Genomic DNA, 18594 nt, shown 5'->3' with positions numbered 1-18594 from the left:
CTGTATTTGTTTAAGTTTAGTATCTATCAAGCTTTAAAAGGTGTGGCTTGCTCATACTTTCTCTCAAGGCCATCCCACTCTGCAAAAAAACGATTCCACCAAATTAATGTTTTTATTTCTGTAACAACAGTATAGTCCATTCAAGACAAAAAAAAGCACAGTCGTCAGTCTTACCTATTTATAATATGTTATTCAGACTTAATATAATTCATTTGAAACATCATATAGAGTAGCTGTGGTAGGTTTTCTGTTTCAAGTATTAACAAACCATTACAATTAATCTTTTACACTCATGCATGTCAGACAGTTTCCCGCTGCAGATGACAGTTACTTCCTGAGGCCACGTTTGCTCCGTCCTCCCTTAGAGCTGGAAATAGACGGATAGTGAATTGATTTGTAACAATTTAAACTGCAAAATACATTTGTTTTATGTAAGATTATTATCTATGTATATGCGCATGTATTAAATATTAACTTTTGCTTTTTTCCTACAGTCTGTTCAGCCCAACACCTCATACTTACATACTCTTTTGTTAATTTTGAATCTGATAATAGCTTTCTGACTACACCCATTTTACTGATTTACGCCTCCTAGTTTATGCAACAGCATACCTTACTTTAATATCTGTAACCTGGTAATCCTGTAACCTAGTAATCCCTATAAACATGCGAGGTTACAACTGTATCATATTGTTTCATATTAGTGTACATATCATTACTTACTAGCCAAAGCTATTAACCAAGATTACATAGGCTGCCTGCTGGTACTGGAAGTTCTCAATAGATTCAAGCCAGGTTAAAACTATAAGGATAAAATTACTGGGAAACATTTATTTTTAAGTGCTCAAAGATTAACATTGCTAATCATGCTTTCATTGTATTTAGATATTTTATATGAAATAAAATATATATTTTAAAGTAGAGTGAATTATGTTTAGCCTATGTAAGTGAATTTAACAATCGAACTGTAATTAGTTTGACTCTAAAATTAACTTTGCTCTTCAGTAGCTTAAAAAGACAGATTAGTCCTATGGGGAAACACAAAACCTGATGATATAAAAGTGCGGCTGCTATTGTTGCCCCCAGAGACTAGAGCCTCTGAAGCCTGATCATACCTATCTACTGTTAGTGGGATTTGCAAACAAAGACCCCGCTGCTATCTTTATCCACTGTTGCTGCCGAGATCTTGACCACATCAGACCTTTTAATTCACAACCGATTGTGCCAAGGTGACTTAATAGGAGAGTGGCTATTTATGTGAATTTATATATTAATTGAGGTTTCAAATTATGGCGTGGTTATGGTTGAGCATTTGTGGCAATACAGGAAACCATGTGTCAACAGTAGAGATTCAGACTGATGTCACAGATGAGTTATGAGGGCAAAGAGCTGTTTATGGCACCATTACATTGCTCACCTCTCCATAGAGACAAAACAGCAAACACTCATCTTGGCCTAAACACCGCTGGTTTTATGTTTTTTACCGGTACTATCTAACACTCTAAACAGTGAGTTATCAGCCAGCTGATGCCAACAGCTGCATCTCATTCCACTTTAAACTGAAAACAGTTGAGGCTCAGACAGAGACACAAACCTGAAGTTTATGTGAGGACAGAGGTTGTCATTGTTCTATTTTAGATAACGACTTTAACAACATGATCTCCATAGTTTATAGTTTATAGTTTTATATATAGTTTATGTTGTTCTGCGATACAGAGTTTGACTTACATTTTTTGATGATCACTGACACGGTTCCTCAGTACAGTGACCTGTGGAGAAACACATATGGGAGCCATAAAATTCTGCCTAATATAGTTTAGACAGTTGTATATCAAAGCAAACATTGTAATTTATTATGTTAACGTCTAACTATTGATCTAATACATATGTCCACTTTTTAGGTCACTTGAAAATGATTAAACTACATCCTAAGAAATGCTGTTTTATAACACATATTGCACCAAAAAAACTTTTATGTTTGTGAGAAGAGTGCATACATCCATACGTGCATGTAACTGTATTTCTGTCTCTATCCTTTACCATATAAGTTCATATCGCTCCATTGTATATTATATTTTCCCTATTTATTTTACCTCATATTTTTGTTTCGTGTGCTTGTATTGCAGTTCATATTTTTCAGCCTCTAGTTGGCGCAGGCGCTCCCACAGTTCCTTGGCTTTGTCCCTGTGTAGAGTCAGTAGTAATAAGGACGTTGTGCAGAATCCCCATGTTTTAAGAAATTAACAATATATTACTTGAGTTTGTCTTCTTTGAGGTGGTCAATGTTTAACTCTTTGCGCCTGTCACTTAAAATTTTCTTTTTCTTCTCCCGCTCGGTTTGTCGTTTGGTTCCATTTTGTGCCTGCTAAAAAAATACATTTTACAATGGGCCCTGATAAAATAAATGTTTCCATTTTAAATAATTATAAACCTTGTATCCAGTGAAACTCAAGTTGCTTAGAATGAGCTTTTTCCTGGCGTCGTCATCAGCTTTTTTCTTTGCTTCTTCTTCTTCTTTTCTGGCCTTTTCTTCCTATTATATTAACATTGAATATGTTTGTGTAATCTCTGCTATATACACAAAACAGATGGACAACTACCCACTTCATTCCATAATAAATATTTTTGATTCATTGTTAAGTTAATTAAGTCACCTTCCCCCATTTATTTTAGATGAATACCAGGCCCATGCATATGTTGTATACAATATAAATACACATTTGTTCACTAGGAGCATTTAAAAGTTCAAATAATATATTTCTTTTTGTTGTTCAACTTAGGGTTTGATGTGAAATTTTAATTAAGATTGATTCAGTCATCATTTAATCAATGATCAGCTCGGACATTATTAGGTCCACAGCCCATCGTCTGTAAGTAGAGTAGAGTTTGAGAAGAGAGTTTGAGAGAATGATTAAAAGCCTGTATTGTTTATGCTCAGGAAATTAATATTGAAAGACATTTTTATTTGATTATAATATGACAAAATTAGATTACATACAAAAATTTGATCAATCAATATGAGGGAAAAAAAGAAAACATTTTGTGATATTTCCTAGCCTTAGATCAGCTGAGAAAACATGCAAAGGTCACATAACATTATACTATTTCGCAGAAGTCTGTACTTGTGCTTGACACACACTGAAGCCCATTGACAGCTGCATGGACTTTGATCATAGAATCACTATTTTCAAATGAAATAACACACCAACATACCGCCATTTTGTTCTGTCGTTCCTTTTCCTCTCTCTGCTCTGATCTTCAATTTGTTCTGCTCGTTCCGACCTGCGTTTCTCCTAACAATAACAATGTATGGCCAGTTTTAACGAATAATACACAAACCCCAGTGGTCACATACAATTCGGTCAGTGAGGTTCAGCAGCTCCTCTTCCTCCTTCTTTCTTTTGTCAAAGTGAGCCTCAATCAGACTTTGCAGCTCTGTCAGGTCTTTCTCCATTCGTTTTCTGTGAATGTCCTGCATTTACACAAATCTCACTTAATGCATTTTGTAACAGGATTTTTACAACTTATTGGAATAAGTTGTTCTTACATCAAAGTCCACTTTTTCTCCATCTGGGATCTTTGGTGGTGCCAGGCCAGGTACAAAACTAGGCCTAAGTAATAACAAGAGTATAGGTTAGTAAGCAAGTTATTATGTTAGAAACTTACTTTGTCTTACTTTGATTTGCGTTTGGCTTCTTCTACAAATTTTGGAAAGATAAACAAACCGTGTGAGAAACAGCTCCGCAAAAATATGTTTTCAGTATAGTTAATGATTCTTAGTTACCTTCATTGTCTTCTTCTGCATCTGGTGAAGGGACAAAGGGAAAGTATATTTACAAACAATTATTTGTTTATTTAAACATAAAAAAGTGATTTATGGTCATTAATTATTAAGAACTATACATGGTATCAGAATCTTCAACAACAACAAGTAGTTCATAGTTAATAATTGCAAAACTGTATAATAGGGATACAACAATGCAGTTTTCTCACAATTCAATATGTATCTGGATACATGGGTTTCAGTATTGATATTGATACAATATGGATATGTTTTAGGCCTCAGAAAAACAAAAACAAATGTTTTCTATAAATGTTTATAGAATTGTTATTATTATCAGCAAAGATGACCTTTTACGCACCTATTCTGTGTCCATTCATAGCACAGTTAGGCCTTTATAAAGCCATTTTTTATTATGTATCTGGAAAAGTTTAGAATGATTAACACACTGGAGTATCGTCATGAATGTACTCAGTTGTGTTCGATATTACATTGAGTATTGTTGCATCCCTGCTGTATTTTGCAGACAGCTGATTCTTTAACAGCTGTCTGCAAACCACATCAACTCAAGCTGTACTACCTTCTAACTCCTCTTCCTCACCTTCCTCCTCCTCCACCTGCTCCTCTTCTGTGCAAAGTAGTAGAGTTAGAAGCAGCACATCACACAGCCAGTCACAATTCTGCTTGTATATTTCTGCCACTTTTCAACCAAAGAAATGATGATGATATTGTGTCCACATGCCTTAGAAAAACATCTTATAGGAAAAATAATTTACAGAGATTTTTTTTACTTCTTTCTCACTATCTGCACAGTTGAAATTGGTGTAGATTTGGTTCCCACCTTGGCAATGGAGTCTCTGGGGGAAAGTGACACCACCTTTCCTGGTCAAAGACCCCTCTTTCCAGAGTGTAATCCAAGCCCTCTCACCACTCCAGCGAAAGTAAGCCAGCCAGCGTTTAGACGACCATAAAAATGAAAGTGTGCATTGTGCTGGTGCTGCTTTGTTCCTTGAGGTCCTCTATAGAGAACACTGGCTGACCTACATGAATCTCCAGCTCTGTGTGCTGAAAGACAGGTGCTTTCTCAACGTTGTTTAGCAGCCATAGCAGGCCAACCCATAAAGAGACAAAAATAGAGATGACTCTTTCTCATTCAGATGTTGAGCTCTTGACCTCATGGAGTGAACAGACAGATCCACGGGAATGTGAGTACATAAAGAGATATCTCCATGCAGGAGCACAGGGGACCCACCAAGGGGTCAAAGGTCACGTTAACAGAGCAGCTCAAGGACTTCAGCTGCTTCTACAGTGGCACCAAAAATACAGGCCGCACTGCTATGGAGATTAACACATGTGTGGCGTTAAGAATGTCATAATGGAGAGATCAAGTCTGCAATCAAGTAACAAAAGTGACAGAAACATACAACTGAGCTCAAGTGCATATTGGTTTTACAGTAAAATACTGGTGTTATCCTCATGTTCACACAGGACAGAAGTTCAAATCACATCAAATAATTACAATTGCACTCTTCCAAAAACACTTTGATGTTTCCATGACATGCAATATTTATTTTTTACCAATTGTTTCTTTTTGGGTTTAGATAACTTACGTTGCCCCCTGAAAGAAATTAAGCACAGCGCACATTGCATTTTTCATGTCTGTTACATAATGATTTTAAGTTATTTAAAATATACTCACTCATTGGCAGCTTCCTCTGTGTCAGACATGCTGCAGCACCTGCCCTGGTAAATTTAGGAGATAGTCCAATTGACAAGTTTGAAAGAATTTAACATAAAACTGAATCAACTTACTGGGACTGAGTTGTGTTGAAATGAGCTTCAATGTGCGATTGTATACTGTGTCCTTCTGTGCTGGCCATAAGCTTTTAAACCCAGCAGCAGATCACATGGCGACACTCTGCCCATGTCTACAATGGGTGGGTACATACCTGCAAACAGATGGCACATTGGATCAATGAGCAACAAAGATATATTCTCTAATCAGAAGACTTGTATTATCCATTATATAATGTTAAACCGTTTTTGAAAACTGTGTGACAATTTTTGATTTACATTTATATAATCATATTTCATTTTAAATATGTTGATGTAACATGTTTTATTCCTCATATATTATGCGGCAGTCCATCAGCTCTCACCACTCTCTTCCAGCAGAAAATCCTTCTCTTCTGAAGCCATTTTATGTCTTTAATCTAAGCCTCACATGTACCAACATGCCATCACCAATTACCTTTATGGCTATGCCAGTTCTTTTGATATGTCTGCTGTTTACTGACATTTGGTGACCCCAAACCAGGAGTATGGTTTTAACAGGAACTTCCCAGTGCTCTGACTCACAACCTTACTCATTGCATAATAATAATAATAATAATAATAATAATAATAATAATAATAATAATAATAATAATAATAATAATAATAATAATAATAATAATAATAATAATAATAATAATAATAATAATAATAATAATATTTTTTTTTTAATTAAAAAATAGTTGTGAAGGGTTGGGAAGGGTCTCAATAGATGTCAATGATTTCTCTTCTGTTGTAAGTCTATGGCTTTTGTCTCCTTTCTTATTTAAACCACAAAATCTTGATGTGTGTTTACAGGTGAACTGACAAGGACTGAAGAAAGTTCAGTTTTTCTGGCAAAGGACAGTGAGCCAAAAGCAAATCCAAATAGCTTCAGGTTAATCATTGAACCCATTCTTTTGAAAGACAACAGACCCAAAGCGATACGTTGAGTATGACATATCTATGAAAAGCAATATTATCACAAGTAGATAATACTTCTAGGAGCTGTCTGATTACTACGATTTCACCTACCCATTGCCATTGCTACTGTCTCCACATTTACTAACCCAGTTATGTCAAGGATCTACAGACACATGCAACAATTCTAATGACCCTTTGGTGGTTTTATATTCACTGTCACTATATTCTCACTTTTAACAAGTAGTTTTCGTTCTAAGTTCCTCTAAGAAGGAGTTAACCTATGTGTGAGACCACACTGCCATCTTGTGGAAGCAGAAACATAGCAACTTAAAGTGTGTGTTTTAAATCAGATCAGATGGGTATTACATATTTTTATTCCATATTTATTGTACAGTATGTATCTATGTATGTATGTTACTGAAAAATAACAGTAAACAAGAAGACAAGCCTTCGTTTTGTTATTTAAAGAAGCAAGAGAATGATGACACACATATATTTATTTTGCCATGAGAATAATCACACCACCATTAAATGCAAATGCAAAGGTTTAAGGTGGATTCAGTAAAACCATTATCAGGAATTGGTAGTATTTGTTCTCTAATAGATTTTGCTCTGTTTATGGTATTATTAAGGTCTGTAGGGTTTTTTTAAATTAATTTTTTAAAAACATCTTTATTGGTTGGCTCCCTTTGCTGCATCAAACATCTTCTTGCGGCCCTCCATGCCAGACATGGCCTCCACATTCTTCCTCCAGTCGCTAACCTCCACAGTTTTCTCCTTTGAAGACATACACAGAGCTTCATGTATAAGCTATGCCACCAAAGCTACTGAACATTAGCTCTTTAAACTGTAGTTGATCTATATTTGTACGTAAACACACCTTCTCTGTGTCTTCTTTCTTTACAGATTTCAGATTTGCTCGGAGATCCAAGGAGACTTTGTGTTTCGACCCCAGTAAGGAGCGCAAAATGGCATCAGCTGAGACCCTCACTCTCCTCAGGTTTGGCCTCTTAAACTTCCCTCGCAGGTCCAGCACCTTGATATTCAGGTCTTTGATCTGAAAGAAAGACACCACTATGTTTACTGCTTTATCCTCCTGCTTGTACACAAGACTGTCTTGGCTATTTCTGACAAGCTAGGCCAGGCATGCCCAAACTGTGGCCCGGGGGCCAAATGCGGCCCTCAGACCTATTTTTCTTGGCCCTCAAGCTTCCAGGTGAATTGGCCCATATGACCTTAAACAGTACTTTTTACTGTATTTTTCTGAAAATCGACTTTAACACACCCATATCAAATATTTAATGTGTCCCACTGTGGATGTGAGCATGAATAAAGATCTAGTGGTTCAGTCTAACTTGTAATAATAACACAAATTTGAAGTATTCACTGTGTTCGCGACGAGTCTATGGCCCTCAATCGGCCCTCAGCTTTGTCTATGTTTTTATATGTGGCCCTTAATGAGGAAAGTTTGGACACCCCTGAGCTAGGCTAAATGAATGGCAAACGATTTTTACATTTCACTTCGTACTATATATATATATATATATATATATATATATATATATATATATATATATATATATATATATATATATATATATATATATATATATATATATATATATATATATATATATATATATATATATATATATATATATATATATATATATATATATATATATTATATATATATATATATATATATATATATATATATATATATATATATATATATATATATATATATATATATATATATATATATATATATATATATATATATATATATATATATATATACATATATATATATATATATATATATATATATATATATATATATATATAGTACGAAGTGAATGTAAAGATAGTATTTGTAAATATATACATATATATATATATATATATATATATATATATATATATATATATATATATATATATATATATATATATAATATATATATATATATATATATATATATATATATATATATATATATATATATATATATATATATATATATATATATATATATATATATATATTTACAAATACTATCTTTCATTATCCCTCTCCTCTATTTAGTCATTTCTAAGTTTTTTTGGTCAGGGTCACACTTACCTCTCTGGTGTTGTGCAAAACCTTGGCTTCAATGTCATACCGCTCCTCGTCTACTACATCAATTTTGGTGTGCAGCTCTTCACACAGGGCCTAAGACAGAGTGAAAACTGAGCTGCAAAAGTATTATTATGAATGACTCCAGGAAACACGCAGTACCTTGAGTTCCTGCAGGGACATGCTGTTGGTTTGTATGGGAGGAGCCTTTTCATCCAGATATCTGGCCTTTTGTTCCTCTTTTTCCAGTAGCTCCTGCTCCAGCTCCTCTTTGGCTTTTAGCACCATCAAGCTCTATAATGCAGAAGGTAGACACATTATGATGACCAGATTTACTACAGCTCTGCGGTCAGCCACTGTCCACAAGCACCCACCTTCAGCATGAGCTTACGGGATGCAGAAATTTTGGATTTCTGCAAATAAGACATTTTAATTACTTAGTTGTACATTCCTAATATTTTAATAATATACATAATATAAAAACCTACCTCTGGTCTGTGGGAATAAAGAATTAAATAAAAACAAAAGTTAGTGTGTTTTAGTTATTGTCAAATGTCTACAAAAAATATTGCTTTAATTAAGTTTGTGGCTAGATCCTTTATATATCTGATGCTCAGTGGAAAGAATAACAGAAAGACAATCCACTTACGCTTTCTCAGGCATCTTGGCTATACAGGTCTCCTGCAAGACAAAAATAAAACCTTTTGGCTTTTGAAGTGGTGGACAGCGGGGACCACTAAGGCCTAATCCACCAGAGAGTCTCAATTAGCTGTCAGTTTTAGATCCATTATACAGACATCTTTCCTGTCATACCCACAATGGATACATTGTGTCGAGTGACTGTAGAATAAATATATCCATAGACTAAGAAACACATTTTTAGTCCCACAGACACATTTCACAACTGTACACTAAGGTGAACCTCTTGTTTTGTTGCTCAATCCTGTTGGACTTGAGTCTTCTTTTCACCTTCCAGCGATGATAACCCAGTCTACCAGAGGGCAAAGTGATGGCAGACAGGCAATAGCAAACACAGGCCAACATGGCAGCTAGCCTATAGAGATAATGGACCACACCACCTCACACTACTCACCCCTGTCTCACCCACTCTGCTCCAGCCACTGCCGAAGACACAAATAGAGCCACACATCACTTTTTCTCGGAAATGCGCTCGCCTGGTATAACTTCACATGATCAGACACAGATGATATGGCATTAATTGGAAAAAATACTTTTTTTTTTTCATGTTTTTTGTTGTAACCATTTGCATACCATATGTTGCAGGATTCGCATGTTGCATGTGAATAGTTTATAAAACATTGATTTAATGAAGTATTATGGATATAGATATGAACCTATAATATCTCATGCTATTGTCTATCAAACAACTCTCCACATCTTCGTCCCCCAGTCCCCATGAAAGAAAAGGAAGCATCCAATATAAAACTTAATTGAAATATAGGAATCGTGCCATGTTTGGAAGTAATCTTACACGGAAAAAAAATCATTTGTACCACCCTATAATTTCTGCACCTAAATTATCCTGGATAAAGCATGAACACGACTTAATTCATATAAGGAAAAAAACGGCTTATTAAGATTGATTCAGGCTTAGTAAGTAATCACTAGGCATTGGTGCATTAGGATAGTTACAAAGCCTGAATCACTCTTAAGAAATACTTTGATCATTATGAATTTGTCTTTGTGTATGTTTTATTAAGGCTATTACAAGTGTAGTTATTGTAAACTGTTAACAAAGAGTTGCAGTGACCACACAATATATTTTGTCACATTTACTCAAGCTTAAATTCTAGTCAAACTATTTTACATGCTACGTAACTACTAAGTGCGAATGGAGGCAGAGCTTACCGTGGTGCGGATGCCTCAGATGCTGACAGGCCATACAATGATGAGGAGAAGATCACAGTGGAATATTTATCCCTGCTCCCTTTGTCCCTCCTCTATATCACAAGGAGACCTAAATAGAAACACACACACACACAGATAGGGATGCCAATGGCACTCACCGTTTTCTGTTGATTTTGTGCTGCTGAATGTGTCACATCCGGTTAAGGGACTTTCAGGCTACCTAAAATTCATAATGCAGTCTTTTTGACATCATTACACAGGACTATTCTTACATATGCATTCAGTCTAGTTCATCAGTTTTGCATAGATTAAATTCTCAAAGCCATTGTCGTCATTGTTGTTGGTGTATTTGTTTGTTTTATTTGTTTCTCTAACTGCACGTAGAAAAGTTCTAGAGGTGCCTGGACTCCCTTGAGACAACAGGGCCCCTTGCACTGATTAGGATAATAGCTACAGACAATGTTAAGCCATGGTTTTAAAGCAGGAATGTAGTTTCCAGTATACATTCAGCTCTCTAACTAAACATAGACAAATTGCACAAACATGTGATGCTGCCAGTCTCCAATTTCTACTCCCAGACAACACTGCAATCTATTTAAGTCACATGTCTTTACCCTACACAAAATCAACTTCTATTTAGGCCTGTCACGATAAACAAACTTATCGTTCAATACATGACAGATGGAACAGTCATTTTTCCAAGTCAATATTTATTGTGGTATGTTTTCTTTGTGCTACAGTTGTCCCTCGCTATATCGTAGTTCACCTTTTGCGGTCTCGCCGTTTTGCAGATTTTTTTTTGTGCAATTTTGTATGCTTTTTTACAATGTATTAATGTGCATTGTGTTCTGCGTCCTGATTGGCTAAGGGACTGTAGACCATTGTCATTCAGTCTTCTTCGCGCCATGTCTCCTGTACAGTACAAAATGTGTTCAGCCAAGACAAGAGAGAAATGTGAGAAAATATTCATGCCTGTCTGAGAAAAGTGCATAAAGTGTGTGGTGAGGAGTTTTAAAGCCTTAAAACATATATAATATTGTAAAAAATAAAGCTGACTACTTTGCGGATTTTGCCTATATTTTTAAAATGTAACCCCCGCAATAAACGAGGGACCACTGGATTTGGAAATTTCTTGTTAATTTTCTGAATTATGACGAGATTTGAGCTGTAGAAGGTTGGATTACAAACTTCTATGACTCATTATAGATACAAACTAACTACTGAACTTTTGCGTTATGTCATTTATTTATTGCAGCTCAGATTTTTAACAATATTGCACATTTAGAATACTTTTCTGGGGATAATTCAGTTTAATGATTTGATTTCTTTATTATCATTCATCATCTGTATTTACTTCAACCAAATTTCACTTCAAAAATGTGTTATCATGACAGGCCTGCTTCTATTACCATTCAATTGGTTAATAATAAGCTTGATTTTTACAGTGTTGTAAAAATAGGTAGCACGTTATTTTATCTTGCATTCAATCATGTAATGTGTATATTACATTGACACTGGTGCACAGAGTAATACAATATATTTTTGTCTTGTATTTGTGTTACAATTTTTTGGGAACAGGTCCTAAGCTAGAGCTGAGTCAGTGTCTTAAGTCCCTCAGGCTGATTTGATTTATGACGCTGTGAACTGCAGTGTTGGCCCATGGCAGCTGATTATAATTCCACGGTATATACAGCCTGTAGGATTAACTGCAAGTGTGGTCTGGGCCAGACTGTCTCCAGGAAGATGTGGCACATATAGACTGAACTACAGTTTGGCCAAAATTCTTTCTATTCTGCTATATTTTCTTGACAAACAAATGTTTGTCTCTGTGACAAATGGGCCTTTGTCCCTTTTAATATCACCATAATTTTGTTTTTGTTACACATTTGGTTATTTAAAAAAAATAAATAAATAAAAATAAAAATCCAACTAATCATAACTATCCCGGCTTTGTTTAGTTTAGTTTTTCGGTTAGTTTATCTTTCATTTAATCACCACACACACCTGTTACTTTAAAGATATTTTATTTGGGTATATTTTGTCATTTTAGTTTAATACATCCATCTACTTACCTGAATTCCCACATGGTCCAGACACAGAGGGGTGTGCCCTATGGCGGCCATTTTTGAAGGTTTGAGAGTGGTCATGGGCTGGACCATGTGGAGGGGAGAATTGAGTTAAGTTCTTTTTCTTTTTGTTTTAATGTCTTTTTGTATTTTGTAATGTTTAAGTGTTCTATAGCTTTTATTTTAAACTCTTTTTTGAGTTAAAGGGATTTAGGCCCTAAGAAGCGGTGTATGAGATTCTACTAAAGTTAGAACTACTGTACCTGAGAAGTAAATCGGCTGAAGCTGGACTGAGATCTTCTGTATTTAAGGAAAACCCAGAGAATGCAAAGGCCTCATTACCGTACAGGTCTGTGTCATTCCTGAAATTCAATGGGTGTGGTTCCGGCTAGCCAGGTAACATATTTCGTGCTTCAAAATGTGTAATTCTCAGACATGTAACTAGATTAAGTATTTAATACATCTTTGCAGTGGAATATTTGTATTATCAAATTGCACAAAATGTCTTCTGTATACTATGAGATGCTCTGTCATAAAGACTGGGGGGGAGATTCAAACGTGGAGTAAAAATTTGAATAAAGTTTATTTACAGACATGGAAATGTAATTGTAGGTTGAATGAGCAAACAGTTGAGAGTGTTGTCATATGCTGTAGTCTTCCAGCAGGTTGTGGGTAGTGGGATCAGAGGCTGGGGTGTTCATACCGGTCGTGGAGAGCTGGGTCAGAGGCGGAGGTGCAGAGTTGTTCCAAGGAGTGGGATCACAGTGGATACACGTACGAATAATTCAAAGGATGACTTACATACAGAAATACAAGAAGATGGCTGTGTCCCAATTCGCCAAATGCACCACTCGATGGTACCCTTCGAAGTACTCCCCTAAAAGTATCGTTCTAAGCACCCGGCCAAGAATGGGAACTCCTCAGTGTAGCCACCATCTTGCCGAAATGGGACAGGCTTACAGCACGGACCACTGCTGTCCTTGCACATATGATATGTACGTTACATGCATTATTTTTAATGATTTATTGTTTAATAGAAGAAGACTCAAGGTGTTGTCCTCACAGACGTTTATTTCTGTTTAGATTGAATATCAATAGGCAAATATAACGTTCGAGGTGATTTTTTCCCCAATTGTAGCTACTTCATAACTTTAACAAAATATACCTTGTGAAAACGTGATAACAGAGACAGAGGTAACAATATAATTTTTACATTCATAGTCTATAAACCAGAGAACACTGATTAGTTGTACATAAAGTGGGACATTTTAACAATTTGGTATTTGGGCAAAGTTTAATTTGATCTGTGGCTAAAGCACTTTAATACCAATAGGGGGCTCTGCTTACCTTAATGCCATGTGCCAGTTCATTTCATCTTATTATTGTAAAGTGTTTTCTAGCTGTGCAGCACTAAACTGTTGACTAAACTTGATTTACTAATGCTAAGGTAACTGACACGTGCCAGCGGGGTGGGGGGGGGTGCAGACCAATGGAATCCACCTGAACTGAGGTAAACAGTACGAACATTTGAACGTATGCAGGAGACTCCATTTTCTTCTCTTTTTTTGCGTAGGCGTGGTGCATGATGGGATACTGCAATGCGTGAAATGTGCATGGATGCACGCTTCAGTTACGACCGATCTCCGTGGAAACGCTGGAAACGAAGGGCATATATGTCGGGCACATTCATCAGGGTGCATTGAAATGGGACAGCCCTTGTCGCGCAGGAAGTCATGTACCGGTAACTGCCCTTCGATGCACACTTGGAATGATGCACCTAAGGGCATTGTGGCGAATTGGGACACGGCCGATGACTGGGCGATCTGGCAACCTCTGTAACAATCCTCAGCCCCTTTTTACTCCAGAGGCTGAGGCCTGATTGCAGATGACATGGGGATAAAGCAAAATGCCTTTGATTTGCACATTTGTAAATAGTGAGACTACAATGAATCGGGTTTTCATTGAAACATGCTCGTATCATACATAGTTTGTATATATCTTTTACTATATTTTATATGTTCTTGTTTAAAATAATATAACTTTTACAAGAATCTAAAAACAGCAAATTCCTTTTTCCTTCAAATAGAACAGGATAACAGCGTGCCCTGGGTGTAAAATGCAATGAAATATCTAGACAAGTGTTTTTCAGGTTAATCATTTCACTGGTTTAACCTGTTTTATTGGTGTTTCCATGGTGTTTGATGATTTCTGAAATGGAACAGTAAAAAAGTCTGGATTCTGTGAATATACAATTCTAAAGGAGAATGTGAGATTAAATTCAAAGCCTTATTTTAGCATTTTATAAAGTGCGTTGTCCAATGAACTGTCTGACATCAAAGTGCTTCCCATAATAGTTTTGCATAATTCTGTGTGATGTTAGTTATAATAACCAACCAAATGTATCATTAAAAGTAAAACAGCATCTGGCACACTGTCAAAAAATCAGTTTACTCAAGATCAGTATAATGTTTAAGCACTTTCTTTTTTTTTTACATTCATCAGGTAGCTATATATATATATATATATATATATATATATATATATATATATATATATATATATATATATATATATATATATATATATATATATATATATATATATATATATATATATATATATATAATAATTAAACTTCTTGAAGCAGCAGTGAGGGGCAGGCTGGGCTGGTCTGATGGCCACCAGTGGAGAGCACAGAGCAGATATGGGCTGAAGGTGAGCTGTAACATCAGACTTCACTGAGAGTGAGCCAGAGCACCTGCCCCCTGCCCAAACCCAAAGCCCTTTGGTCCAAAGCTCTTAGCGTAACAACCTAGAACAGTGTAATAGATCAGTAACATTTAATGAAATCGTCTTTTAGTATTTAAAGAATATGACAGGTTAGACTGCTCATTTTACTATAACTATCCTAAGGCACCAAGTAATAATTAGAAAATATAACAACCTGTCATATGCACTTTAAAGAAAAATGTGCAGATACCTTTACAGTAGATCTCTCCATCTCTGTCTGCTAGTGTTGTGGACTCCAGGCCTTTACCACACTTGGCACATCGAAAGCATCCCTTGTGCCAAGACTAGTTGAAGAGAAAGTAATTTATTTTGCTTGAACAAAAATAATGTGTTTCTTCTTTTTACTTACATTGCCTCCACCGATAACCTTCTCAGCAGCATACACCGTTTTTCCACATCGAGGACATACATCTGAGCCAGCTGCTTTCTGGGCAAATTTGGAGGCATTGGGGTTATTTGTCGGGCGATGAGGAGCTTGTCTGTCAAAAATGTTTCACATCAAGCATATATTCTTTATACTGAACTTTATACTAAAAACTGTATTTCCAACTCAAACTCACTCTTCCGGCTTGATTCCCAGCCCCTCACCAGTGTCCATACTCAAGGTCCCTGCTCCACCTCCAAAGCCATAACCTTTTGGTCCATATTTCTTGCCGTAGCAGGATTTGCAATAGATCTCATCCACATGGACAGCCACTGTGGTGCTGTCCAAATTCTTCTTACAGACCACTTAATATAAGAAATAAAAGAGCCAGTTCTTTGGAGAGTGTATATAGTTACAGTTACAGTTACATTGTAAGTATACACAGCTTGCCTCACAAGACTTTGTATTGGTAGAGCTACATTTTATACTTAGTGTTACTATGAAATCAACATCTGAAAAGTTGTATCTTGTTTCGGTATAAGAGTTACACTTCACATTTTGTTCGGAATCATTTTCCTTGTGCTTAGAAACATGTACAGTGACTTCACACAATCCTTTCAGGATCATTTTCATGATCACAATGTGGTTGACTTATGTTTTTATGTTTTTTAAGAGCTTAAAAGAAACCATGTTTCTGAAGTATTCCTCCTAACATAATTTAAGTTTATGTTTGACTTTTCTCATAATTTATTGCATACCACTGCCTTCTTCACTGTCAGCGCAGATAAATACTCGCCTGGATTTGAGAAGACTCATGTATCCTTCTCTGCCTTATAAGGAAAACTTTGTCACATGTTTGCACACTGTCCAAATAAGGAGTGGGATTTCTGACTGCAAACCTGCAGATGCTCGCCGTCTCCAAATACTTCATATTCCACTTTTATCTGTGCGTGTGTTGTTTTTTTTTCCCAATCTGTGTGAGTTGCTTGACAATTTAAGAAGATTATATGAGACATACTTACTGCACAGAAAGCAGGATTTATGCCAACTCTTCCCCTCACACTGCACTTCCTCTGCGAAGTATACCGTTTTCTGGCAGCAGCCGCATTTGTTCCCTCCTCCCAAAGGCATTCTGAGACCACACAAGGCACACTTATTTGCCTATTTATAGTCATTAATTGCCTATAAAACTCTGCAACTCTAGTTTACCCAGTGGTGATTATCCTTAACACCAAGAGCTGGAGGTAGCAACGTCCATAAAAGGAGAAATTATTCCAATGACTCAATGTTACATGTTATGTTAAAATGCAAATTACAAATACATTTCAGCTCTAACACATTTTTGAACTTTGACATGAGTTACTTTGTAAGTTAAATCTCCATCAGAGCAGACTTTTTGTTTTTAAAGAAATACTTGATACAATGATATTTTAAACTTTTTATAAATATATTTAATGTCAGAGAGCTAATTAATAGCAAATACCTTTACTAAATATCAATATTTAAAAGTGTCTTATGGTTATGTTAAAAAAAAAAAAAAAGAATAACAAACATTCAAAAATAGAAAACTATAGTTCTATAGCTTGGTTCTTACCTGTCTGGTGCCAAATGTCTCTTCTCTTTATTCTGAAGATGTAGCTGAACTGAGAAAGTTGCCTGAAGAAGCGAGAGGCTGAATGGACAGTGGAGGGACTAAGGAGGAGTCTGGATACAGAGTTAGTGCCTATGATGGGAGGGTACACAATTGAAAACAGCTTTTACATTTGAGAATTCAAATGTACAATACACTATCATAAACAGTACAATACTCTATCTTAAAATAAACTTAAATATTGCAATTCAAGACTATATATACATGTCATTCATTTTCCTACCAGTAATAATGTTATATATATATATATATATATATATATATATATACACACACACACATACATACATGTATATATGCTATATGACTATTAATCGCATGGCTAGACTAAAGGCACAGTTGGCATTTTGCCAGTGTTTTGTCGACTCTGACATTCAACAATTGTTGGCCTTCAGAAAGAGAATGAGAGAATTGGGCAACTGACCTTTTCATGCATTACAAATTTCTGTCTCAAGCCATGCCTGCTAAAATAACATCACATGTACACTACTGTAGATTTAAAAATGTAGGCTATATTCCTCCCTCCTTTTCCTACCCCTCCAGGATCCTCACCATCAACTGAAGAGACAATGATGAACTCAAGACGGTTATTTATAGCCCTTGGTTGGCCAGCACTAGCCCTGTGTCTCTGCTTTGTTGACATGATCTGCCTGGACTAGTTGGAGTCATGTGACCAGGCTCATAACAGACAGAGCAAAGAAGAGGAGAAGAGGAGAAGTGATAGAGAGAGCGGTAATCCTGAAGAAGAGGAGAGAAAAGAAATGCGGCTGGACTATACACCATCCTTACTGGAGTTTTGGGCACAACTCAGGGATTTTGCACTTGACCTGATACTGTTCCCTGTGGCATGTTCCTTTTGGCAGCTAAGAAATTCAGAAAATATTCAGGTAGGTAAATGCCAAAGAATATCAAATGCAAAATCTGGGAAGACTTTTAGGGACCACATATTTATCACCAACTAAGTGCTAATTGTTTTTTCATATCTTAGGTAGTGTTTATATAACACTTCTTCATGCATATAATAATCTCCAAAAACATCCATATGATGCTAAAACACTGATAAAGAGAATTATTCAAAAATAGTTAATTTGTTAATTTGGTCCCTAAACTAAAGTTTTACCCAAACTCCGAATGCTTCTCTAAGCCCTGTAGACTTAAATAGCACAAATTCAATTGAAATAAATATTGATTATCTGTAAATATTTATCTTTATCG

The 18594-nt window shown here is 35.8% G+C and overlaps 3 protein-coding genes across 3 annotated transcripts; all 3 read right to left on the bottom strand.

Moving 5' to 3' along the window:
- Positions 1-210: 210 nt before the first annotated feature.
- On the bottom strand, positions 211-4635 carry LOC117371306 (troponin T, cardiac muscle isoforms). Its single transcript, XM_055221981.1, is given in 12 exon segments — positions 211-367; positions 1729-1769; positions 2094-2184; positions 2256-2365; positions 2432-2533; positions 3214-3258; positions 3261-3293; positions 3356-3472; positions 3548-3611; positions 3677-3698; positions 3785-3805; positions 4623-4635. Coding segments are annotated over 8 exon segments (561 nt in total). The 5' UTR covers positions 3455-3472; positions 3548-3611; positions 3677-3698; positions 3785-3805; positions 4623-4635; the 3' UTR covers positions 211-327.
- Positions 4636-7179: 2544 nt separating this feature from the next.
- On the bottom strand, positions 7180-8927 carry tnni1b (troponin I type 1b (skeletal, slow)). The gene is made up of 4 exons (XM_033966956.2): positions 8802-8927; positions 8646-8735; positions 7398-7574; positions 7180-7294 (listed from the first exon to the last, which is right to left on the bottom strand). The coding sequence occupies exons 1-4, from the start codon at positions 8925-8927 to the stop codon at positions 7190-7192; spliced, it is 498 nt and encodes a 165-aa protein (XP_033822847.2). The 3' UTR covers positions 7180-7189.
- A 6297-nt stretch (positions 8928-15224) lies between these two features.
- On the bottom strand, positions 15225-17398 carry csrp1b (cysteine and glycine-rich protein 1b). The gene is made up of 6 exons (XM_033966617.2): positions 17323-17398; positions 16751-16860; positions 15925-16093; positions 15714-15843; positions 15555-15648; positions 15225-15386 (listed from the first exon to the last, which is right to left on the bottom strand). Exons 2-6 carry the CDS (start codon positions 16857-16859, stop codon positions 15310-15312), a joined length of 579 nt encoding a protein of 192 aa, XP_033822508.1. The 5' UTR covers position 16860; positions 17323-17398; the 3' UTR covers positions 15225-15309.
- Positions 17399-18594: the final 1196 nt, after the last annotated feature.

Source organism: Periophthalmus magnuspinnatus, chromosome 5 (genome assembly GCF_009829125.3).
Source record: "Periophthalmus magnuspinnatus isolate fPerMag1 chromosome 5, fPerMag1.2.pri, whole genome shotgun sequence".
Taxonomy (NCBI): domain Eukaryota; kingdom Metazoa; phylum Chordata; class Actinopteri; order Gobiiformes; family Gobiidae; genus Periophthalmus; species Periophthalmus magnuspinnatus.
The sequence above is the reverse complement of the archived record's forward strand: the minus strand, read 5'-3'. Positions and strand labels throughout refer to the sequence as shown.